Consider the following 24,989-nt stretch of genomic DNA (forward strand, 5'->3'; position numbering starts at 1 on the left):
TTTATACCAGGTGATATATTTTGGCTGATTTTCAACCACTCTGGCTTAAAAGACAATGAGTAAAATTAGCTATATAATACTATAAAATAGGAACTGCACTGTAAACAAGGCTAAGAGTCTACAGCCACAGTAGCATGTGTATGCTAATGTCAGCAAGCTAAAATGCTCACAGTGATATTGCTATCATGCTGATGTTTAGCTGGAGAAATGTTTACTAAAACTAATTTTCTCGCTAGGTACTATGACTGTCTTTGATGAAATGTAGCTAACATTTCTTGCTATTTTGTTTTGTTAATGTTTATTGATTAAGATAGCTAGATTCTCCAGTAATAATTGAGAAACAGTAGCACATGAAGAATGAGATGATGTGAACATTTGCTACATGTAGCATGCAGTTTACTCATCAGCGCAGCGCTTGAAAGTAGATAAAGTAGAGACGTCTCAAATCAAATGTGGCTGTTTTGCGCTTACCGGAAATGACGATTGCAACATGCCACCAGAATTGTCGCCCACCAGCTACTTTGCTCACCTTACCCATTCAATTAAAAAGGTATGAGCATGGAAATATGCAAGTTCACTATCTCAGTTTTGTCCATGCTGCCAGTGAGGATAAAAATGTTATTGAGGCTTTGTGTTAGTAAGGCTGTTCTTTCCCTCTGTATGGAAAAAAGCAAAAAAAAAAGAAAAAGCTTTTGAAACCCATTTTTCCTCATTATGTGGGTTTCTGCTAAGGTAAGCAGTCTACAAGAAAAAAACAGCAAAGGCTAAGTTTGTACATACCGGGAAATAGCAGAGAATTCTGTGGACAGATTCATGGCACCCCTTGCGGTAAAAGATGTTGATGTGGGGATTTGAGTGATGTGATATGAAATGCCATTCTATAACAAGATGAGGGACAATCCAAGTCCTGCAGGAGGACCCCCGCAGTGACTGGAATTTTATTTGTGTGGGCCTCGGGCTGCCGCTGGCACTCCTGCTAATCTGGCACTGTCAAAAGAATGCCAATGAGTGAGGAAGTTATTGCTCTAGTATGGGGTATGTCCAAAATGTTGTATTGTGGATTTGAATTATGTTACATCTCCAGCTGAGAGAGCAGTTAAGAGAGACTTCCTTTTACTTGAGCTCAGAATACAATAACCCTCTGTAGGTCGGTCAGCTTGGGTTAATAAGACATAAAATGTAGCGTTGTGGGCTTTGGGACAATAGAATAATCGCTCTATATGAAAGCCAGACTTACATTTAGTACACTAAAATTCTTAAAATTAGTACTGTACCTAAATCCCTGGTCTATAGATAGTAGGAGTGGTCAGGATTGGTCAGACAGGACCTGAATTGCAGTACCTTTGAGAGCTAATGCATCCCCCAAAATGGTGCTAATACGTTAATTTACTGGTGTCCTTGCTTCTCTGTGGCTCATGTTTCGACAAATTAGACTGACTAAAGTTGGAATGTGTAAAGCTATCTCTCTGCCCACATGTGTGCCAGTGCATCCACATTGATTTGCCAACTCTGGCTGACTGCCTGAAGTTTCAATTGCTACTATACACACATGGAGGATTTTCTCAGCAGAGGTGATTTGCCCCCCTCCCCCACTGTTGCTCCACACTGAGAGCCTGTGTCTCCCTGATGGTGGATTTAAGCTCTGCGGGTGTGCTGGTCATTTTTAAATAATTATGGAGAATCTGACCATATCATTTTAGAGCTTGGAAGGTCATACACAGGACACAGATGCTGGGCTGTAGCATGGCAGTGAAATTCCCTAATTTTAAACAGAGCAAGTGGCACGGCTGAAAACACTGGTGCCCAGTTGGCTGAGGTATTTCCTGAGAGAGAGACAGAAGTGTCCTCTCTGGAGAGCTGGTATGAGTAAATGAGAATTTGTGAGCTCAACTGACAGCGTGGAGAAGTACGAGGCACCATAGCCTCTCGCTCAAATACTGTACAGTCTGAATGAATACAAATCTGTGTTTCCCCATGGGTTGTAATCACTGGGATATGCAAGTGTACTATGCTTCAGGGTGGCATGAATAGCCCCTCACCCACTATTGATTGTAGCACCCAGGACACCATTGCTCCAAGCTGAGAGTGGAGGTTTCAAACATGGAGAATGCTTGCTGTCCTCTACTGGTACAGGGGAGTACTGTGAGTACTCTACTCTGTCAATAGTGTCTTATACTTATACCATTCCACTGAGCACGGATGTCACTTAATTATTCATAACAACAGTGCTTAAATGCTGTGTTGACTAGTCATAGTTTTTCCATCATGCAGGTCACTCACCAGTGCTGGGTCAGTTTTTTAAACTGCTTAGAAAACATTTTGGCAGGGTGAACCAAACTGTAAGTCTGTGGTACACATGTTCTTTTGTGGTTGACCATGGAGACAGAATGCAACCTGAGAGTTAGAAGTTCAAAAAATGTTGGTATTAAAGAGAGAAATTATCACACAGACACCTCTGTTAACCAAAAATGGTTATGCTTCTCATAGACTGAAGTGCTGCAGAGAAGGAAGTATATAGCAGGATTGGAGTATTTCTTAAACTCTCCACACAGCAGATGTTTTCCTGATTTGATTATTTTAGTGCAACCCCTCTTAGAAATGAAGTATACACTGCAGAAATAGCAATTTGATGCAAGGCTGACAAATTAACTGACAGTGATTTTGAAACAGGCAGAGATTTTTATGTTTCAGCAACCTCACAGCTGGGCACAGATTTAATTTGGTGTATTATACATTTTTAACAAATTTCATGGTTGAATGTACAGAATTAGCTCCCTTAGAGTGCACCAGAGTTGCTTTAATACTAATACACTAATACAAGTCCTATATCAAAGTGTCAGTACTAGTGTTGGTGTCTTTTAGCAGTATTTCCTCATATAGCTTTGGAAACTTACTGACTGAAGAAGAAAGAAATTATTGTAATTTGTCATCATTTTTTCATTTGATTAGCCTTTGTTTTTGTTACTTTAGAATATATAAGTTTCCTTGTGTGCTTGGCTATGGGGACTGATTTGACTGTATTTCAATAACTGGATGGGTTAATAATATACAGTATACTGACCAATGTGACCTTTTTATGCATATTCACTTAATTTATCCTCTACATCTACTTTATCCCCTACAGTCCCAAAACATGCAGATGAACTGAAAATTGCCTGTAGGTGTTGATGTGACTGTGAATGCATTTATTTCTCTATGTGTTAAGTCGTTCAAAGACTGACAACCTCTTCAGGGTATTTCCAACTTTTTTCTAGGAAAGCTCCACCACCCTGTGAGTGATATATATGTGTGCAGAAAATAGATGAAAACCCTCCAAGTGAGACAGTCTGCAAACAGATTAATCACAGCAGATGTATTTTTTTTTAAATAGTTGTTTTTAAACACCATTTGTGATTGGTGGACAGATTAAACGCTCTCTGATGCAGTTCATCTGGGGCTGTGTAAAGGTAGCAGCAGGCAATTCAAACAGATTCAAAGGACCAAATATATATATATATATATATATATATATATATATATATATATATATATATCACTGATAAATGACCCTCTTAATGAACTGATTTTATGTACTATTAATATGTACATACAGCATGTATTTAGAGCAAGGAACAAAATTATGTTTTGACCTGGATTTTTGAAATGTGCCACAGATGTTTGCAGAGATTCCCTAAACTGGCCCATATGGGTATACTCACATGAGCTAGATCTCATTCTGTGAACTGTGTGAAGACAGTGGTGTCATGAATTTCATTAGCTACAACATTGGCAAAACAACAGAAAAAACAATGCCTCAAGAACAGCTTTTTATATATCACTCAGTACAGCTCCATTATCTAGGGAGGACTGAATGACATACAGAGGTTTTACATTTAGTTTTAAAAAACAAAATATATGAAGCCCATACTGTATATTCACCTCTGTAGTGTGAAGCCAAGTGTGAATATTTGATGCTCAACATGCTTAAATAATGCCATCTAGTGGTCATGAATGGATCTTCTTTTTTAACTGATACAAAGTATGTACCTTTTCTTTCTTTTTTTCCCAGAATATCCTCATGAAGATGACAAATCAAAACATAATTGTCATGGTTGGATGCCAATAAACACCAGAGACCATGGAAGGAGAAAACTTACTGAACTCCACTGTAAATACTAGTACAATGGATATCCACCTAGTGACTCACAGTCTCTGGGAGGTGATCACCATTGCAACTGTGTCAGCTATAGTCAGCCTCATCACCATTGTGGGGAATGTTCTGGTAATGCTATCCTTTAAAGTCAACAGCCAGCTAAAGACAGTGAACAATTACTACCTGCTGAGTCTGGCAGCTGCAGACCTCATCATAGGCGTTTTCTCCATGAATCTGTATACCTCCTATATACTAATGGGCTACTGGGCCTTAGGAAACCTTGCCTGTGACCTGTGGTTGGCGGTAGACTATGTGGCCAGTAATGCATCAGTCATGAACCTGTTGGTGATCAGTTTTGACAGATATTTCTCCATCACCAGGCCTCTGACCTACAGGGCCAAACGGACTCCCAAACGAGCTGGGATTATGATAGGTTTAGCCTGGTTGGTGTCGCTTATTCTGTGGGCTCCACCGATACTCTGCTGGCAATACTTTGTAGGAAAAAGGACTGTCCCTGAGAGGCAATGCCAGATCCAGTTTTTCTCAGAGCCGGTAATAACCTTTGGGACAGCAATTGCAGCCTTTTATATCCCTGTGTCAGTCATGACAATCCTCTACTGTCGAATTTACAAGGAGACAGAGAAGAGGACCAAAGATCTGGCCGAGCTTCAGGGGATTAACTATGCCACAGACTCTGGAGTCACTCAGCCTCAGAAGACCATTATTAGATCCTGTTTTAGCTGTAAACTAAGATCGACTTCGCATGACAGGAACCAAGCCTCCTGGTCATCTTCCAGCAGGAGCAACGCTGCCAAATCAGCAGCCACCAGCAACGATGAGTGGTCCAAAGCTGGTCAGTTGACCACCTTTAATAGTTATGCCTCCTCAGAGGAAGAGGACAGGCCTGTGTCTCCAGGAGGCTTCCAGCCCTCATTCAGGAGCCAGGCTTGCGAGACCAGCAAGAGTGGAGTGGGCAGCGAGAGTGAGCAGCTCAGCAGCTATGACGAGGACAGCTTCTTCCAGACGCCACCGAAAAGCAACTCTCAAAAGAGTAGCAAGTGTGTGTCCTATAAGTTCAAACCTATGGCCAAAGACACTCACGTGGAGCACCAGAGCAAAAATGGAGACACCAAGATGGCATCGTCGGCATTTTCCTCGGCTGAGTCCATGAGCATTCCATCCACCTCCTCGACAGCTAAACCCATAGACGCCACACTGAAGAACCAGATCACCAAGAGGAAGAGAATGGTGCTGATCAAGGAGAGGAAGGCAGCTCAGACTCTCAGCGCTATCTTGCTGGCCTTCATCCTAACATGGACGCCTTATAACATCATGGTGCTGATTTCCACCTTCTGCTCGGACTGCATCCCCCTGTCCCTCTGGCATCTGGGCTACTGGCTGTGCTATGTCAACAGCACCGTCAATCCCATGTGCTATGCCCTTTGTAACAAGACTTTTCAAAAGACCTTTCGCATGCTCTTACTCTGCCAGTGGAAGAAGAAAAGGATTGAGGAGAAGCTGTACTGGTATGGACAGAACCCTGTGGTCAGCTCCAAACTGACATGAACTATTACTTTTTTTAAGATGGCGAATGGCGATGGCTGTAAATCATATGTTTGTACTGATAATACTTGGCTTTATGAACTTGAATTCTACATATTAGGTGATATCAAAAGTAAAAATGATATATCAAGAAGCTGGTACAATTTATAGTGTTGCTAATTAATTAGTAGGTCTGCTACTGTGTATGTTAATTACTGCTCAAACTATGGAAATGGAAAATAATTCTAAAATTGTCCCAATATACTGTAATCAGTGACATTGTACATAGATACTAAAATATTAAAAATTACCAGTATTTTCCCCCATATTATACTGTATTTGTATTCAAGATGCACTGTTGGACATCTGGAGACCATAATAAAACTGTTTCAGTCTAATAATTGACCCTGTATATTGGTTAAAATTGTTAAAAAGGCCAGTTTCCCCCTCAAGTTGATGCTTTGCACACAAAATATCATAACACATGCAGAGCTGTTTGATATTGTAGGTACTGTGTTTGTATTGAGGATGCAGTATTTTGGGGTTGCTATTTTATTTTAAAGGGCTAATACATACTTTCCTGATGCCGGAATCTGCTTGCTAAGCCAAGATTGTAACTTGATGATAATCAAAGCCTTTTCACATGTGCCATTTTCATTTGTAAGATGAGTGAATATAGATTCAGTTTAATTGTTTTCACAATACATACATTTTCTGTCCTGCTAAATCTTGTTGAAAATAAAGATTAATTATTCCATAAATTACAAGAATGAATAAACAACACCAATCTGAACCCTACTGGTCTACCCTACCAATCCTATAAAATAAAAGACTTGATAGTCATTTTACTCAAAATACATGACAAACTTGTTAAACAATATCAGTGTTTACATAGAGAATAATAGGGAGGATTTAAAAACACGTTGTTTATTATAATCTGTTTATTACTCTTCATCCTCAGGATCTATTCTTTTCCTTTGAGCACTGAAATACAGTAGTCAGTAGACAGTAATCAGTGTCACCATATCTTCATTGTATTTCTGGCAAACTTGTAACGTATCGTGACAAAAAAAAAAGCTGTTTGTTTGTGTAATGTTCTTTTCTGTCAGCATTGGATGGAAGACGGCATACAAAAATATTTTACACGTGTCATAAGCTAAATGTCATGAAACACTTTTTTTGTAACTGTGATGAACCAGGAATCTGCACTTGCAATTTGGGGAATGAAAGAAATGCTTTGCTTCATGTGGTGTATGTTGGAAACAAAGCTAGAGCTAAAACGTAATGCATTTTTATACTGTGTTTCAAGTTTGTGATTAATTTTTTTTGTTGTTCTTTTCAGTATTTTGTGATCATGTCCATGTATTTCTGAATAAAATGTGGTGAATTCAGTGTCCAGAAAGAAACCCTTAAGCCTTAAACAAAATTCCCCCAAAAAACCTCAACCCTTATCATTCGCCAAACCTAGTACCACAAATGTAAAAAATTGTGTCCTTATAGCTCATCCCTCTTGCAGTCTCTGCTGGCAATCAGTTTAACTGTGTCTGAAGGCCTCACCATCATCCATGCATACTTGCATAGTCGCTCCTTGTTGCAGTCCTTTTGCCAGTAGATGACATTCCTGCGATTTAGATTGGCACCAGCACAGGCATCGTACCACCAACCTCCTCCAGGCACCCCCTGAAACTCCAGCTTGGCACAGTTTTGGAAGTAGTTGTCATTGTCCCTGTCTTTAGTGGTAAATTTCTGGTTGTCATGCAGGTAGTTCTCTGTGTCCAGGGTCAGAGCGTCTACAGCTGTGCCCTGGAACAACCCCAGCCTCAGCCTGTATGCTGATGCTTCATCTTCCACTAGAAAGGGGTCATACTCCCCCGTCTTGGTGATGGCGTCTGGTCCCACTAATTTTACTCCTAGCTTATAGCGCCCAGGACCATGGGTGAGGTGATGAAGGTATTCATTCCCAAGCCAATGATCCCCAGTGACAGCCCCAAAGCCGTGCTTGTACTCAGCCCAGGTGCAATCGAAATTCACGGTGCTGTTGACAGTGATGTGCTGCACGACGGTCCATCCTCCCTCCTGCATGGAGCAGAAGGCCACAATGGGGGAGTCACCTGGTTGGATCAGATACACCCCATCTCTGGCCTGGCCTGAAGAGGTCATCAGCATTTCATGACAGTCCCTGGGCAGCACTGTTAGGCAAATAAACATAACAGTCCAAACTATGACTTGGTAAAGGGTAATTGTGCACATGTCTTAACCTGTGTCTCCTCTATAAATATTTCTGAAAAGACTTTGGGGGAAGTTAGTATTTATAGTAAAAATTGTAATTATGTGCCAAACTATTTCTTTCTATTGTTGTATTGACCTATCATTCTCAAAATACTGTGGGTTTTTGTATGTATTTAACAAACATGATATAACACCTTAATTAGTGAGCTTAGATATGCTGATTGACCTCGGCTAGCTATTTCCCCCTATTCCAAATTTTTATGTTAAGCTAAACTAACCAGCTGCTGGCTCCAGGTACATATACACTGCACAGACATGAGAGAAATATCTAGCTACTAGGAAAGTGAATAATATTTCCTAAAATGTCAACCTATTCCTTCAAAATCACTGTGCCAAAAGCTACACTGTGGTAAACACCAACACTGATGATAAGAACACACTAACACTGTTTCTCACTGTCTTCCAGGTAAACATGTTAAACCTTGATCAATTGCCAAACTGTCTGACAAAACTATCTCACTAAGGCACACAAATTACCTCATAACACAAACATTTATCATTAATGAGTCACAGAGCAATTTGAATATACAGCCTGGAATTTGACCCACACCCACTGGAGAATCCACACAGATAATCTGAGATAAAGGAAATTCAGCATTTAAAAGCAATCGTAAGGCTGTTTCACACAGTGTACGCTCTGTACTGTCATCAGCCAGAATTTGGAAAATCATAGAGAAAAACAGCCAAAAAGACAAGTCAAACTGAAAGTGAAACACAAACAAGTATACCTCTCATTCCACGGTTCAGGACCAAGTTATGCTCATCAGGGGGAAGCAGATTCAGGTTCTCAGCTTGGAGATGCTCCATGTTAACTCTGGCCACACTAAGCAGCAGCAGGGCTACTGCTGTCGGCCAGCATCTCAAACACGTCATCCCTCACTTTCTTGTGCTATCAAACCAACCAGGTTTAGTTAGGGATGCAGTGCTGTCAGCTTCTTGATGAATTCAGTGAACTAAATGAAGAACACACAACAAAAATGTACCCGAAAATAAGGTAAAGTCAGTGTGCTTACCTTCAATAAGAAGTCTACTCTGACAGAACAAAAAGCCCCAGAGTGCAAATAAGGCTTTCGACTGCTCAGTTCAGAGTCAGAGTTCACTGAATTGCAGGTCCTTTTCGCACAGTGTCTCCTGCCCAGTCACAGCTGGACTTCAGCCTCAGGTTCACATCACAATGACAGACACCAATCCTCCATTTATCTGTGTCAAGTGAGATAAACCAGCACTTAAATTGAGAGATATGAGCTATGCCAATCCATATCACTGCCTTACTTAAATCACTTCAAGACTGAGTGAGGGTGAAGTCCAGGAAGAAATCTGCTGCTGGTGATCTACTGTACTAAAACCTGAGGTAAAGTATGTCAAGTTACAGTGCAGTATGTACAGTAACACAGAGGATGTGCATTGCATTTCTAATAATTAACAGAAACATATCAGCGTTGTCTGTTCCCACAAAAGAAGTTGAACACACAACTTAAAATTTAAAATACAAACTTTATTCATTATCAACCAAATGAGATGTACACAACAACATATCAGTGAAACTAAATTCTTGCTTTCATTCTTACAGTCATCAAAGTCTCCAAATTTCTGTGACATAACTTAGACTAGATGATAACACAACTCACATCACAACACATACCACTAAATTCATATTGCACATTCTCAATATTTTAACTGTTCAAGTTGCCAAGTTTCAAATAAATACACCAATCCCTACAGTCAAGGTACAGTACAATCTAAGTTCAATCAAGTTCCTATCAAAGGTTATATATATATATATATATATATATATATATATATATATATATATATATATATATATATATATATATATAGTATATGTATATGTATATCCCGTGGCGCTGTTACCAGAAAAAGATCTGTTGTCTGGCTCTTCATTGCTGTCAGGTAAGCTGAGACAGATAAGAATCAATGACCTGAGGGGAAAAGGATTGCACATGTAAGACCAACAAATGTTTTGTACAGTATGTACAGTATAAGAACATTCAAAGTCAACAGTGACAGTGGTAATCCTGTACTGTACAGCACTGACCTTTGCCATGTCTCCTGCAGCTCCAGGAACAGATTTCAATAAAGGTTCCTGACACCATAACTCCAATAGCTGCTGATTAAAGACCTGGAAATTCCTTTAACAAAGTAAGGGGGAAAAAAAAGTAATTACAATGTGCCAAATATTTAAAAAATAGTGGCAAATTCTGACTAATATTATGTGATCCTGTATGAGTTTACATATATGTTAACTTGTTTACTATGCTTTAATTTTGTTTGCTTGGACGTGTACAGCACTTATCTGTCTCAAGTATTGTTCATCCCATAAAGCACTTACTTATCTAACAACAGTTTAGATGATCCACTGTAGCCACTTGCGCTTAGTTCCTCCCACCAGTTTTTCAAAACTGAATTTATCCAGTTTAAACCGACTATAAGGTACCTGTAAGTATAAATGACAATCTTAATTTATTTGCATTTCATGTAATTATCCCTGCTTCTGTACATCCTGTGTGATGTGAAATAGTTCTGTTAAATTGCAGTAACACTATGAAGTTCATTCCAGCAGAGACACTCACTCTTCGTATGGATTGGTGAGGACTTTCTTAACCAGAGGAAGGAGGTCAACACAACAGCCAATGGTAATCCTTGGAGAGTCCTTGTCAATGCTGCAGGGAAAGTTAGACTTAAATAACATTTACTTCACTTGTAGGCTGTGTGTTACTCAGGCTCTTGCAAAACACAATGCTTACCTTTTGCTTATCAGGGGGAGAAAATCAACAAACACACCAGTGTCTTGGATTCTGTACAAAGACAGTGATGTAACAATACTTTTGAAATGCTAGCAAACATATAGTGTGTCATATTTTTGAAACTAGCTACATGCCACATACCTCAGGAAGTATGTCAACAGCTCTCCAACATTTCTCTGCCACAGTGTTAAAGCTACTTTCAGCCTCAGATTTCTTCCAAAGAGCACATCAGTCATTGCGCTGTGATCTCTTGTGAGCTGAAAAATATGGGTATGTTCAGATAGATTATGCATATTAGAAAACATAAACGAACCACAACATAAGGAAGAGAAATACAGTCTGAGCTGTGATAGTATTTCTGACCTCACTGAGTGTAGAATAGTCTGTTTGTTCAGAACCAGTTCTACCAGTGTTGTGGTTATTATTGAAATTTAGTGGGAACTCCTGTGGGTCCATGTCAAATATTTCCTGTTGTGCATCCTGCAAGCAGTTCATCTCATTCTCCTTGTTTGCAGCATCGTAATTCCTCCCAGACCCGAGCTGCTTCCTCCGAGCCACCGTCAGATGATGAGTCTTCCTCTTACATGACACTACCCTTTTCAGTCTACCTGGATTGTTACCAGAGCGGCTCACTGGATACCTGCATAGGTTTAAAATGCTCAAACAGTCTGGAAGAAACAGAAACGTATAAAGTCATTGCTGTAGTAAACACAAAACAAAGACTTACCTCTTTTTGTTGAACTCCTCATTTTTATCATGACCCACCTGCACAGAAAAATACAATTTGCATAGTGATAACACTATTGGAAGCAGCAAAGGAGGTCGACCATGAGGAGATATATTTGTGGTTCATGATGAGTGATCCAGCTCACTTCTTTTGTGTTTCTCCCATGAGGATATGTAACTCTGTACTGGGCTGTATCGTGATGGAAGGCAGGCCCATTCTGATAGTTCCCATCCTCACTATTGGAGTCCATTATACCTAAAGACAGAGAAGCAGTTTCAATCAGTTGCATACTTTTTTTGTACAGTCTATGGTTACAACAAATTGCTTGACATAATTAAACACACACACACACACACACACACACACACACGTTACCACTGTGGTCAGGTCACAATAAGATAATCACAATATGGCTTATATCTCTATTGTCTCTATCATTCACAGCTTTAATAGAGCATGGTTATGTCCCTAGGTGACAAATATGTTAAGTCTGTACAGTGAGAAAAAAGTTATTATGGGGGAAAATTTAAAGAAAGAATCAAGTTTTTATTTTCAAGCCTTCACTGGCTTTCCAGGCTGAACATAATAAAACGCAATTTCCCATAATCCACGTGGGCATTGTTGTACCTCTGCACAATGACGTAGTCAGGAACTGTTTCCAGGCCACACAGCTGAGTTTTGAGAGTTATTAATTAACAGTTAGCTAACGTGTTCGGGTCGGAAAGGGTTTTCGCTTTTGGAGAGTCTTGTTCCATGTCATTAAACTGTAAGTGTCGCTGCAGAGACAAAACAAACGCTTATTTTAAATTGTGTGTAACACCATAGCTAACGTGCTGTAACTTAGCTGTTAATAACAAGTAACTGAGTCGCCAGCTAACAGCTAACAACATTAATAACAGCACGATTTAACGTCACAGCCTGTGGTCTAAGAAGTAGTTAAAGGTATTTTATTCTTTATTCTGTCACCTTATGTGTTATAACACATAAGGTGACATAAATTACGTCTCCTAAATGGTGTATCTGTCGTACTCACCTTATTTTCCCTTTCCTATGCAGTGATAACTTCGTTAAACCTTCCCCTCCATTCTTCTAAGCGACTGCCAGCTAGCTTAGCTAACAGACACTTCCAACCGATTCTGGCTCATACCGCCCATTATCAGAGAATAAAGCATCTTATTCATAATGCAGTTTGTGCAATGTGCACCCTCTAGCGACTCTTTAGATACTAATGGTGCAAATACTTAAGCGGTTATGAGTCATGCTCGCAGTCAGCTGATTTCATTGATGTCTGTGTTTTTGCTCAAATTAAAACTTGTATATGCTTTTGCCTTCGTGCACCTTCATGGGTGTCTTTATCCTGATCAGTGAGGCATATCAGCTGTTTATCTTTGCACTTTATTGATTCCAGGCAAGCTGTGGCTTGTGGGCTAATCTTTGCTGCACTTGAGCTCACTTTCACAGCAGTGTACTTCCCTGAATGCACAATGAAAAACAACATCAGCTGCTTTTATTGACACATCATCTCTTTCCGTGCCCCGTTGTCGCTGACTCTGCTGTTTTGGTTCTGCAGTTTCATCATTCAGGTTGACTGATGTTGAGTTTGTCATCTAAGGCCAAAACACGGTCAGTGTTTGTGTGTGTTTTCGCTGCCACAGAGCACTTTGTAAACTCACACTAAGTCAGGTGAGTTATTGGAAGACTTAAAAGAGAGAGAGTATGCTTATCCACTTTGTTTATTTCAATGTCCTTAGTGTCATGTGATTTTTAGAATGAGAGCTTTTAACATCATGTGATTGCCATGACAAAACTGTTTTATTTTTTGGGTGTGTGTTGCTACTTTAACCAGCCTTGTGTTTCTGCATTGCAGTTTTAAAATGGTGCCTGTCCGTGCTGCCTGCACCTTCTTAAGCCTTGCACCCCTGTTGGTGCTTGGTGTTCCTCCCATCTGGACCCAGCCAGAGCAGGTGCACCTCTCCTACCCAGGTAAGTGTTTGAACTGTTTCTATCAGCTTCATGTGTTTTCATTGAGGGACACAATTTTCCCCTTATGAGTACAAGCCAGTATCCAGGTCATATGGGTTGCAGATTTGCAGATGTTTTGTGCAGATCATTCAAAAATACAATGACTAAAAGCACTGGTATTTTTAGAAAGCTGAAGGTTTTGTTACTGTTCTGTAGCTCTGCAAGTAGTTCACTAAAAGTTCTGTTCCAGCTTTCAGATATATTGATAAATAAGCCACTGGATAACTGGTTAAACTGCCATGCATATAGCTTATGTTACCTCTGGATCACACAGTTGGTGCAACAGACATGCTTTTTCTCAGTGTCTTATGAAGGTGAAACATGTGGTAGTCATTTAATGAGTTCATGTCTTGATGATACAAGTACCTGGCCAGTCGTCAGTTTAACTCGGCTTTCTGATGGTTATATCTTGCCAGCGGCAAGATCAAAGGCAACGCTCTTGTGCTAAGTCAGCCTTTTCATAAGCATCTCTTGGCTTTTATAAATGCACCAGTAAGTGAATCCAACAGTTCTGTCAGATCAATCTACATCATTTCCAACGACTGGGAACTTTTCTTCACAGGAGAGCCATGTTCCATGGTCGTGACCTGGACCACCTTCAGTAAGACCGAGAGTAAGGTGGAGTATAGCCTCCTGGGAGGTCGGCTCTTTGAGATGACTGCCAAAGGTGACGCTACTCTGTTTGTGGACTCGGGAAAGGAGAAGAGGAGGATGTACATCCACAGAGTCACTCTCACAGGCCTCAAACCTGCTGCTGCTTATGGTGGGTAGGGTTTAAGTATTACTGACTTTCTCTTTGGGCTTGTCAGACTGTCTCACCATATAACTCATGAAGCTTAATATCTCTCTCATGTTATTTCAGCGTACCACTGTGGCAGCGATGATGGCTGGAGTGATGTGTTTTCCTTCACCGCTTTAAACAACAACACAAGTTTCAGTCCCAGGTTTGCTCTGTATGGTGACCTGGGCAACGAGAACCCTCAGTCTCTGGCTCGACTTCAAAAAGAGACTCAGCTTGGCATGTACGATGTCATCCTGCACATAGGTAAGCTCCACACTGAAAAAATGCTACAACATTCTGCACTGTAAGAGTCATTAAGTTTTATCAGCAGGAGCCCAAAGCATTAGTCATCCACAGATACCTGGCACAGCTCACAACAGATTGTATTAACATAAATCAAATCAAGTAAGCTAGCTGAGCTCCAACAGAAAGCTCTAATGAGGAAGTAATATATCAAGATAGTAATTACTGTAATTAGCATAATAATACCTATTCATCATTTGTAGGTTTTGCTTTTGAACAATATGTGTTGGATACTGGTCATTCGCTCCATCATTTCACAGTTAAAAATATGAGTAGGTGGGAAGTAGAAACTAAACAGGGAACAAAGTCTGTGGTGTGCCAAAATTTGTTTGCCAGAAGTCTGACTGAACCTCTGGCTCTCTACCGTTTGGTCCCTGTCTCAGTGTCATGCAAGGGAATACAAGAACAATATCATTTTTCTTTTGCTGGATTTTTAAATGAAACAATGAAAGTTAATGAAAGTTCAACACTGTGTTACATCCACTTTATAGGTTTACAGAGTAGATAATTCTTTGATTGTCTTATAAAGGAAGATCCAAGTTTTGTTTGAGGCTAACTTTAGTTCTAAAATCCTAGTCATTTATTAAAGGAATATTTGACCTTTTTGGAAATAGACCTAATCACTTTCTTGCTGAGAGTTAGATGAGAAGATCAGTCACAGTCATGTGTATGCTGAATACAAGCCAAGGCTGGTCAATGATTACCTTTGCTTAGCATGAAGATTGTAGGAAAGGGGAAACAACTAGCAAGGCTCAGTTCAAAGATTAAACACCCCTAAAGCTCATGAATTGATAAGTTCCAACAGCATAGGCAGTGTCAGGCTAGCTGTTTCTAGTCTTAATGCTATGATAATCTAACTGCATGCAGGCCCTAGCTCCTAGCTGTATGTTAATTGTGCAAGCTCTTCTCATCTAAAATGATTAAACTGATTTCCAAAAATGGAAACTGTTCCTTTAAGTCTGAGGATTTAAATAAAGGCAAACTGATAAGATAATACAACTTTTTGGAAGAAACTAATCCACAGTTCACTGAAAATACACAGTGCTGTCATACTATACTGTGTTGGTGAAAATTAAAATCATAAAAACACTTATTCTAATCTATGTTTTGTTGTTTTACAGGGGACTTTGCCTATGACATGCATGAGGTATTGTACTCTCCTTTCTTTCTAATATCATAAACTCTGATGATACCTGAGCTCAGTTAAAATCAATGACAGCAGATTTCATCAATAGCTTATACTCTTAAAGCTGCTCTGATATTCCACTAATTCCGCAATGACAGATGAGATAAGCCACTTTACCTTTCCCCATTGCCCCCTTCCCACAACTCACCACTGTTTATTATCTGTGCATATAGAGGCACTCAGCTGTGGTCGAGACACACAGCTTATGATTAGCATTACTGTGAAATGCCTTAAGCCTGCGGTGAAAGATGAGAGTTCGGGTCATGTCGCCCAAGTATTTCATGAATAAAAATAGTGCCATTCAAAACCCCAACTCTTAAGTCCCAATATCATATTTGCTCATCTGAAAACCTCCCAGCTGTCATCTTTGATATTTAGCGGACATAACCTTGTCTTGGATGCAAATATTATTTTTCCTGAAACGGGTTCTTGCATTATTAATGCCTTTTTTTAATATGGAGAGAATGCTAAATGCAATCAGCAGACTCCTGCACAAATTAATAACCATAATTCATCCAAGCTGTGTTTTCAGCTGGAATGTACAAGCACATCCTGCGGCTTCACTGATATTATAAATAGAAAAACAGAGAAAGAGAGTTTTGTCTGAAAGGTCATTAATGGCTGTGGCAGGTAAAAACCATCAGAACAGCCATGAACCGCAGTGTGTTTTTAAAAGCTGTGTCGCCAGTGTAAGGATATCTAAGAGAAAAATCTGTTCTTGTTTCAATGAGGTTTGCTTGGTAGGCCGATGAAACATTCCTGCATTTGTCTGGAAAATGGACTTAGTCATTTCGTAAAACTAATTTGGCTGAATATCAGCAAATGGAGAAAAATGAAACATTGTTGTCTTTGGGGAAAATCTTTGGCGTCATGTTTATTGGCTGATTGACACTGCTTCAGGACAATGCCAGGATTGGGGATGAGTTCATGAGGCAGATCCAGTCCATAGCAGCCTACGTGCCCTACATGACCTGTCCAGGCAACCACGAATCTACATAGTAGGTGGAACTCAGTAGTTCTTTTCTCACTCTGACATTTGTGCTCCTTGGGTGACACACGTTCAGTAAAGAAAGCTTGAAATTGTCATGACACATTCAGAGGTCAGTGAGTCAACAAGAAAACTGTCTGACTGTGTTTTGTCTGTCTGCTGCTTTGTATTAGCCAGTCTTTTCCTTTTTGTTTACATTTTGAACCACATTCTGCTCAGGTCTCAGGGACAGAAGTGAAATTAATGGCTCTTGGGCCTCAGACAAACTGCATTCAACACTGGCTTCTGTAAATGTAAAGTGTGTATGTGCATGTTTTTGTGGGTGAGTGAGAGGGGGTTGCCAACTGTCCCCCCCAAAAAAACAACCATTCTGGTCAGCCACAGTTTTTCCGCTATAGAGAACACTTTGGTCTGCCGAAAACTCCTCACTGTACCATTTGAACAGATGGGAGCTATTTTGGTCTCCAAAGGCTGGAGCAGCATCAGGAACCACCAACATCTAAACAAGGCAACGCTCTCCAAAGCAAACATTTATCTGACTGGGAATCATCAGCTCGCTATCTGTTTTTCAGTTCCCAGAGACAGCCCGTGGTGACGGTGGGAACTGTCTGCATTTTAACTCATCATCACTGAATGTGTTGTTCACATTAAAGCCTGGGAAATTCTCTGGACACATTCTAAACATTTGCTGGTTCTAGCTTCTCAAATTTGCTGTTTCTCTTTGTCTGAGCTATGATTTTAGTTTGTATGATGATGATAATTTTATGACATTTTTGAATCAGAGGATCAGTTAACCTATGAGGCAGATAAATTAAAATGAAAAATAATAATTTGTAGATGCCTAAACAAATCATAGCAGCTGATAGTCCAGCTTGCGTGGCGATACTATGACATATTCATACCGTATCTTGTCCCTATTAGCTTAAAAATATGGCCCAACAATGCTGCCTCATTAGACAAGGAGTCTATTAACAACCCAACAAAGAAAAAAAATATCCCAAAGTCTATGAAGCGTAGCCTATTATCTTTCCTTCAGATAAATATACTGTTTTATATTACAATATGTTGTTAGTCAGATGTTTTCTATAAATTTTGGGGTAAACTACAAATTCAGTCTCGTAATATTTTCTTTAGGATGATGGAAGACTTTCATATGCTTTTCATCCCAAGGATTAGCATGTGCGTCAAATTCCAAGCACATCTGCTGGAGTTATGCATTTTTTGTGTGTTTATGCATTTTAAAAGATTTCAAGGTGCCCAATCCTGTACCATAATATTTACTCGCCGCCGCTGCTGGTTTACTGAGGCAGCCCTCGCCTGGCCCTGCCATGTGAAACTTGACTACTGCCTGGTCCTTATTAAGGAGCTGCTAACAGTAGTCTCTTTTTCTTGGCGCTGCATCCTGACATAAGAACCTGATATCAAGAACCAGCCCACTGCATTACATAACCAGAAAGCCAGCTCCTCTCTCCCTCTCCTATACCTAAATGTGTGTTTTGTTCTGCGGTGTTGTTAAGAATCCAAATATTCCCAGCTGCTGGCCCCTGCCATTCTTCCTCACTCACTCTGTTGTGCCCCCCCCCACCCCTCACTATACTTCTCTGTTCCTCTCTCTTTCCAACCTCAAAACCTAATGGGTAAAAGGCAATTGAAACTGTCCTGACCACAAAAGTTTTCAGTCAGCATTCCAGCAGGATGAGAACAGTGTGTCCGCAGAAGATGCTAAGACCCCAATCAAGACCGTCTTTGTTCACCAAGCACAATGTATGGTTCATCAGGCCCCTCAGAGGAACTGGGAAGCCAACATCACTGTTTGAAACAATGTCCCGTGATGGGAGCTAGTGATATGCTTCCTGACGACTACAACTGGCTTCTTTTAATTTCTCCAACTGCCTGGATTACGCTCATCAGATGATGAAAAGGAAGATTTGATGAGGAGGGAAAATCACGCTGGGTCAGTTTAAGAGTCAGGCTTTTCACATTGAATTTGACATCCACCAGATTTCTATCTCGGATTTTTGTTTTAGTGGAAAAGCAAACACGCATGGAAACTAGCATGCTTTGGGTTACAGAGGATGACTCACATGTTACATTGGACTCTCGCAGTGCAGAGTAATGACACAAATGTAAGCTTATCATATTTGTACTCAATCAGATTTTCCACAGCTGAGCCACAAAACTAAATACTTTAAAGCCTGTGGTTGAGTTTATTTCTACAGGCTAATCCTTTCCCTTGGGGCATTCCTGGTTATATCACTGTGTTTGGATTCTGAGAGACTATGTGTATTATTCCACTAAATTAAAATTGATTGTTTATTGCTACTAACTAGCAGTCTCTAAATGTCTGCTGGTTCCCTTCTTTGCCACAAGATGGAAGTATAAACCTATCCTCTGACTCCTCCTGGTTCAGTGCCATGACTGAGAATTTCAGACCTTAATTGATTTTCACAGGAGCAGATCTCACTCTGTTGGCTCCAGTTTGACTTGAATGACTTGTGTGGTTCGGTTAGGACATATCAGCTCCGGTTAATGCATTGTCACACATGCTTTGATACTTGTTTCAGATATTTTTTCCATATGAACATGACTTAGATATGACATTTCGAAGTTGTACCTATGTGCTGCCGAGGATAATGTTGATTTGGGGTAATAGACAACCAAACAAAATTGTCAAAATGGACATAATGAGATGCTTTGTTAAATGGTTTTCTCCGTTGTGCTGACTGATCACAAACTGACCTGTTGCTAGATTATCATGGTCTTGGCCCTTTAAACCTGATGTCACAAAAACTTCAGGTCTTATTAGTTTTAGACTTGTTCAGCATTGATAAAGGTCTCTGTGATCCTCCTTTTGTTTCCCTCTTCCTGGCCTTTGACCTCTGACCCTGCTGATCTCTAGTTATCCCTAACCCAACATTAACATAGCCAGTGGAGGGATCTGAACTGTCCCACCCCGCCCCGGCTGCTGTCCAGAAGATTCCTTTTTTTCTCCCTTACGTAAGATAAGAAAACAGTCATTACCATCACCTCGCTTAGTTAATGGCCCATTGAGAAGATTGGCTCCCGCTTTCAGACTGAAATTAAAAACCGTGAAAGGAGACTGGCGGGTTGGCGTCGCGGAGAGCTTTCCATGAATGAGTTTTTCCCTTTTTGCATGGTGCACCTATTGTAATATTTGGACATGACTGGTTTAATGCAAGTTTTTGAAGGATTTGTCTGTTTGTCATGTAGTCTACGCGCAGTGCAGAGACTCTAGAAATTAGCTGTGGTGATTTCTGTAGTGATGATACATACAGTAAGTGTAGCAGTGGATTGATCACTGTAAGCACCCTACTAAATCTGGATCAAATAGGAACCACCACGATTCGATGCTAAAACCACTGTGGAAGTGCCTTAAGATGTGATTCCTCTAATGACTGCTGGATCTAAAATTACAGTCTGCTTTTAACAAGATGTCATGGTTTTAGGAAGGGTATATTTAGAGGGTTGTTTTCATGATTGACAGGTGTAGTACACTCAGCCACGGTGGCTCCTACTTCCTCATCTCATCTCAGATCCACCCAGGCTCCTGCGTGTTGCTCAGATTTTGATTATCTGGCTTCAGAAACTGACCATGATTCTAAGCTTCAAAACATCCCCTTAAAAACCTATAGGGTGATGTCACAGAGGCTACATCCATGTTTTTCTACAGCCTTTAATTTGGAGGGGCAGCCACTGATAGCCTGGCTACAGTAAAGTGCATGGTTGCTCAGAATATCTGAGGATGACTGCATTTTTTTAGAAGCTAAAGGCAGATGTCACCACCACAGCTTGATGGTCATCTTTATGCTGTGATATACCTCCCTGCCTTTTCTGCCAAGTCAAAATGAAAACTGAAAATGGGCATAAAACAAAAAGAACTGTAGCAAAAATACACAGCTATTTTAAGAACTGCAGTCACATTGGAATTATCTTGACTGTAGTCTGAATGGATTGCAGTCTTTTGAGCTCTGGTGTAGGCACCGCAAAATAGGAGAGAGCAGCAGTTTGTGGCGTTAATTGCTGTTTGTTAGATATTCGAGGAACGTAGATTGTATGATCAGTCCATCTGATTACATTTCTCATGGTCTTGTTTGTTCACAGCAACTTCTCCAACTACAGGAATCGCTTCAGTATGCCAGGCCAGACTGAGAGCCTGTGGTACAGGTAAGGGGAAAACAACACCACGCATTGAATTTGCTGCTTTAGTCGAGATGGAGTTTGACAGGCTTAAGCAGGTGAAAGAGCCACAAGCAGTTGCGGTCAACTGAAGGAAAACTTCACAAAAAAGTGGATGCTAGCTGCACACACAAAGCAAGGAAGGAAAAATCACTTATTTTCCAACAGAGGTCCCATGTGAAGTATCATGTGAAAGTGTACAGAACCTCCTACTTTGTTTCAGTAAGCATTAATGAGCTATAAGAGGGAGCCCAGAGAAACTGGAAGCAGATGAGTGCAGCATTCCCTTCTCTTAGTTTAGCTTAGTTTCTCCTATCTCAGGGACACGGCAACTACACAAAGGAGCCATACATCTGACTGGGTGACTCATTGCCCACTTCAGACCACCTCCTCTCAGACAGTAAGATAATACCCTGTTAGTCCACAGGCCAGCTGCCCACTCCTCAGTCCCTGGGCCTAGATGGAGACAGGCCCACTGGCTGAGAGCCCTTTGCTCATGTGCATGGTTAGAAACAAGAGGAGGCAGAGAGGAACACCGGAGAGGCAGTCTGAAATCTCTCAACTGCTACTGGAAACATACAGCACACATGCATAAAACACATGCCTTTCTATTAAAGCTCCATGTAAGCACAGGTCATAGTACTGTAAAGCCCTCTATATGACACTACTCAGTGACTTTTGCATCAAGTTAAAAGTAAACCCCTAAATCCTGTCTGGGTTGACATGATTGAGAGACACAAATGCATGCAAGTGAATCATCTCCGCTCAACACCAACACGTCAGTGACAAAATGCCTGTCTAATCTGACGGTTAAAGCCAGGCCAGTTCTCACTCTCTTGCTTCCTCTTCTGAGTTGCGTATGATTTTAATTTAATTTTAATTTTTTTGTCCACAGCTGGAACCTGGGGTCAGCGCACATCATCTCCCTCTCCACCGAGGTTTACTTCTATCTCGAGTTTGGCCAGGAGCTCCTCTTTAAGCAGTACAACTGGCTGAAGAAAGACCTGGAGGTTAATGACCACTCCAATTATGCGTTCACAATGGCTAAGTGCTCTCCTTTGTTCCCACACCTGCTCTCCACCTCTCTCTTAACTCTTCCATTTTAGCACAATATAACCTTTCAAAGTAGTTTCTTTCCTACATTAGAAATCTACTGATTTGTCTTTCTTTCTCAAATAAAATTGTATTACCTCCATTTCCCTTTCATAATCTGGCACATATTTACATATGCAAGTCCTCATTTCTTCCTTCTCCTGATGAAGGAAGCCAACAAGCCAGAAAACAGAGCAGTACGTCCATGGATCATCACCATGGGGCACAGACCCATGTACTGCTCAGATGACGACCAGGATGACTGTACCAAGTTTGACTCTTATGTAAGTCTAAACCACAGAATCTCATCTATTAACTCATACTCTTTGCCTAAACGGTAACCAAAACTACTCATTTTATATTGGTGTACAGATAGTAGATGGAAACTAGAGGAAGGTCTTCAGTTTGCCTGAATGAAGGAGGATGGTGCCACTCACACTTGGCATTATACAGTGATGTCGTCATACAAAGGAGTCATTGTTTATGTTGTGTTGTGTCCTTGGTTATGCAAAGAACAGCATGTCTGTATTGTTAATTAAAGGGTTCATTTTATTACATAAAGGTATTTGTAGGGTTTATTTTCTGCTGTGTTGCCTGACACTTTAATCGCTCCTGGTAGCAGACGTGTCACGCATGTTGCGAGGCTCGCCAGTCCACATCACAACCCATAAGCACGTCGAGTACGGTATTCTGTCATAATCACTGCAATTTGGACCAAATAGTTTCCAGTTAGAATAACTCCTCTCAGCACTTGGCAGTGTTTGGAGAGAGGCTGGCACGGGGTGTAACTGGGGACTCTGTACCAGGTAGCGTTTCAGGTAGCAGGTAGTGTTTCGAAAATCGACACCAACTCATGCCATCGTTAACCCTCTCTGTTATATCTCAGGTCCGACTGGGACGGAACGACACCAAACCGCCAGCTCCCGGTCTAGAGGATCTATTTTACAACTATGGTATGCTCCCTATTCGATGACCAGCTGTGTGCTTGCTAAAGGGTGTTTAAGATCACAAATTTGCACACTCAGGCAGACTAATGTCCTAACAGTTGCAGGGAGCGAAGCAATCCAAACATCCTTTATGAAAAAAGCAGGCCTTTGGTCTGGCTGATATCCCAGCAGCCCATTCCAAATGTTTTTCCTGTATTACATTTCTTAGACTTTTGTTTGTTGCATTTAATTATTTAACTTGTGGTAGAACTCTGAACGTTTTGGTTGTTCTGAAGTTAAGCTTTTGTTGATTGCTGAGAAATCTCAAAATTAAATGGGCAGATGATCTGAGAAACAATAGATCACACAGCAAGATGTGGGTGGTTAATTGAGCTGCTTGGGCAGTTATTTTTTTCTACAGAAGGTTACTGACTATCACTGCTTTCACAGGAGTGGACCTGGAGCTGTGGGCACATGAGCACACATATGAGAGGCTCTGGCCTGTCTATGGTGACATGGTCAGCTATTACACGATCTTATACACAGCACTCTTTATGTCTTTCTAGCCTCTGTTTTGGATCAGAGAAAGAAACTCGCTGTGCTTTTCTCTTTAGGTGTACAATGGGAGCAAAGAGCAACCTTATGTGAACCCCAAAGCTCCGATTCACATTATCACAGGCTCTGCTGTAAGTACTTTCACATCACTGCTTCACTGTTAACGTTTTTCCACGCAGATCAGTGCTTGAATTGACATCAACATCAACAAAAACAATGTTATGTATTGTACACAGTGCTGTCTGTGCGGCAGCCGGTCTGCCACAGGAGTTTAGTGCCAGCTGTTTCTCTGGTTAAGTGTTTTCTGATGTGGTAGAGAGCAGCGCAGGGCATGCTTTGTCATCCAACCACAGAGGGATTAGTCATCAGCACATCGAAACGCAGCCAGGCTCACGCCGAGGCACAGCCACAGTTGTAAATGTCACACAGAGCTCTGTGGACAGAGCGTGAGAATTCATCACCAGACAGATTTAGTTTGATCACCGTTGATTTTCTCCGCAGGGCTGCAGAGAGAAGACTGACAGGTTTAACCCAAACCCCAAAGAGTGGAGCGCTTTCCGGAGCACAGATTACGGCTACACCCGCATGCAAGTGGTCAACACTACTCATGTTTACTTGGAGCAGGTCTCTGACGACCAGGTGAGCACATAAACACAACAAATGTGAAAGAAAACAGGACAAAGATTATTGCTTAAGTAATAACAAAGCCTTTTCTGTTCTCCAGTATGGTAAGGTGATTGACAGCATATGGGTGGTGAAGGAAAAGCATGGCTTCTCTGCCTGGTTCTGAAGACTACCATCTTTAAATAAAACTATCTGCTCAGGAAATGCACTTTGAACTTAAAACAAGCACTTTTTTAGCTGTGCCACACTAATTATGCTGTGATAACAAAAATCATACAAGCTTTCCTTCACAGTCATTCATGAATCTTTTCATTTCAGACACGTTTCAGTATGATTTATTCAATCTGAGGACCATTACTGTATATGACGATCATCTACTGTAAATGTATATAATGCAACTTTGCTGCAAGGTGCTCTACTAAATAGTGTTTTGTAAACAGGGCATCAAAAATTGTTTGAATAAATTGTGCTTTTTTTCTTTTTTTTTTACGCATGGCTGGATTTGGTGACTGTAGTTCATCACTGTGGGTCTGACGTTTAGTTTAAACGTGGACAGGTAGATGTAGGTCCATTCTTCTCTGCATGAATAATCCATGACAACAGACATAGCAGCATGAGTCTGGCAAACACCAGGCCTCCATTCCCTTCAGAGCATATTTTTCATTTCAGACTCCTGGAAATACACTTAAACAGATCAGGTCTCTGCCTCTATCACTCTATCAAGATGACAGATTCTCCCTTGGCTAATCCTATCAGGATATTGGACCCTCATTTCATTGTCCATCTGTGTGGCCATCGGTAGACAAAAAGACACATGGAAGTCTACGCCCGCGCAAAAAGGACTCTTATGTAACTCAGGG

General features: G+C 40.8%; 4 protein-coding genes across 6 annotated transcripts; 2 read left to right on the forward strand and 2 right to left on the reverse strand.

Moving 5' to 3' along the window:
- Positions 1 to 2,736: 2,736 nt before the first annotated feature.
- chrm5a (cholinergic receptor, muscarinic 5a) lies at positions 2,737 to 7,066 on the forward strand. The gene has a single exon (XM_018690275.2). The coding sequence runs from the start codon at positions 4,118 to 4,120 to the stop codon at positions 5,696 to 5,698; it is 1,581 nt and encodes a 526-aa protein (XP_018545791.1). The 5' UTR covers positions 2,737 to 4,117; the 3' UTR covers positions 5,699 to 7,066.
- Positions 6,993 to 9,135, reverse strand: zgc:194887 (uncharacterized protein LOC571819 homolog). The gene is made up of 3 exons (XM_018690276.2): positions 8,977 to 9,135; positions 8,692 to 8,852; positions 6,993 to 7,863 (listed from the first exon to the last, which is right to left on the reverse strand). The coding sequence occupies exons 2-3, from the start codon at positions 8,834 to 8,836 to the stop codon at positions 7,169 to 7,171; spliced, it is 840 nt and encodes a 279-aa protein (XP_018545792.1). The 5' UTR covers positions 8,837 to 8,852; positions 8,977 to 9,135; the 3' UTR covers positions 6,993 to 7,168.
- A 666-nt stretch (positions 9,136 to 9,801) lies between these two features.
- On the reverse strand, positions 9,802 to 12,983 carry LOC108892517 (KATNB1-like protein 1). Of its 2 annotated transcripts, XM_018690113.2 has the most exons (10): positions 12,489 to 12,983; positions 11,601 to 11,710; positions 11,456 to 11,493; positions 11,092 to 11,368; positions 10,870 to 10,985; positions 10,729 to 10,779; positions 10,555 to 10,644; positions 10,314 to 10,418; positions 10,020 to 10,113; positions 9,802 to 9,903 (listed from the first exon to the last, which is right to left on the reverse strand). In XM_018690113.2, the coding sequence occupies exons 2-10, from the start codon at positions 11,703 to 11,705 to the stop codon at positions 9,871 to 9,873; spliced, it is 909 nt and encodes a 302-aa protein (XP_018545629.1). In that variant the 5' UTR covers positions 11,706 to 11,710; positions 12,489 to 12,983; the 3' UTR covers positions 9,802 to 9,870. The 2 variants fall into 2 exon arrangements, with proteins under 2 accessions (XP_018545629.1, XP_018545630.2); XM_018690114.2 differs by lacking the exons at positions 11,456 to 11,493; positions 11,601 to 11,710; positions 12,489 to 12,983 and adding an exon at positions 11,494 to 11,584 and having other exon boundaries at positions 11,092 to 11,396.
- Positions 12,056 to 24,618, forward strand: acp7 (acid phosphatase 7, tartrate resistant (putative)). 2 transcript variants are annotated; one of them, XM_018690112.2, is made up of 15 exons: positions 12,056 to 12,221; positions 13,026 to 13,138; positions 13,323 to 13,438; positions 14,040 to 14,240; positions 14,340 to 14,522; positions 15,683 to 15,708; positions 16,648 to 16,745; positions 20,858 to 20,920; positions 21,828 to 21,942; positions 22,195 to 22,308; positions 22,911 to 22,977; positions 23,401 to 23,468; positions 23,565 to 23,636; positions 24,007 to 24,144; positions 24,230 to 24,618. In XM_018690112.2, the coding sequence occupies exons 3-15, from the start codon at positions 13,330 to 13,332 to the stop codon at positions 24,293 to 24,295; spliced, it is 1,320 nt and encodes a 439-aa protein (XP_018545628.1). In that variant the 5' UTR covers positions 12,056 to 12,221; positions 13,026 to 13,138; positions 13,323 to 13,329; the 3' UTR covers positions 24,296 to 24,618. The 2 variants fall into 2 exon arrangements, with proteins under 2 accessions (XP_018545628.1, XP_050934024.1); XM_051078067.1 differs by lacking the exon at positions 13,026 to 13,138 and having other exon boundaries at positions 12,079 to 12,221.
- The last annotated feature ends 371 nt before the right edge of the window (positions 24,619 to 24,989 follow it).

Source organism: Lates calcarifer, linkage group LG19, assembly GCF_001640805.2.
Source record: "Lates calcarifer isolate ASB-BC8 linkage group LG19, TLL_Latcal_v3, whole genome shotgun sequence".
NCBI classification, from domain to species: domain Eukaryota; kingdom Metazoa; phylum Chordata; class Actinopteri; family Centropomidae; genus Lates; species Lates calcarifer.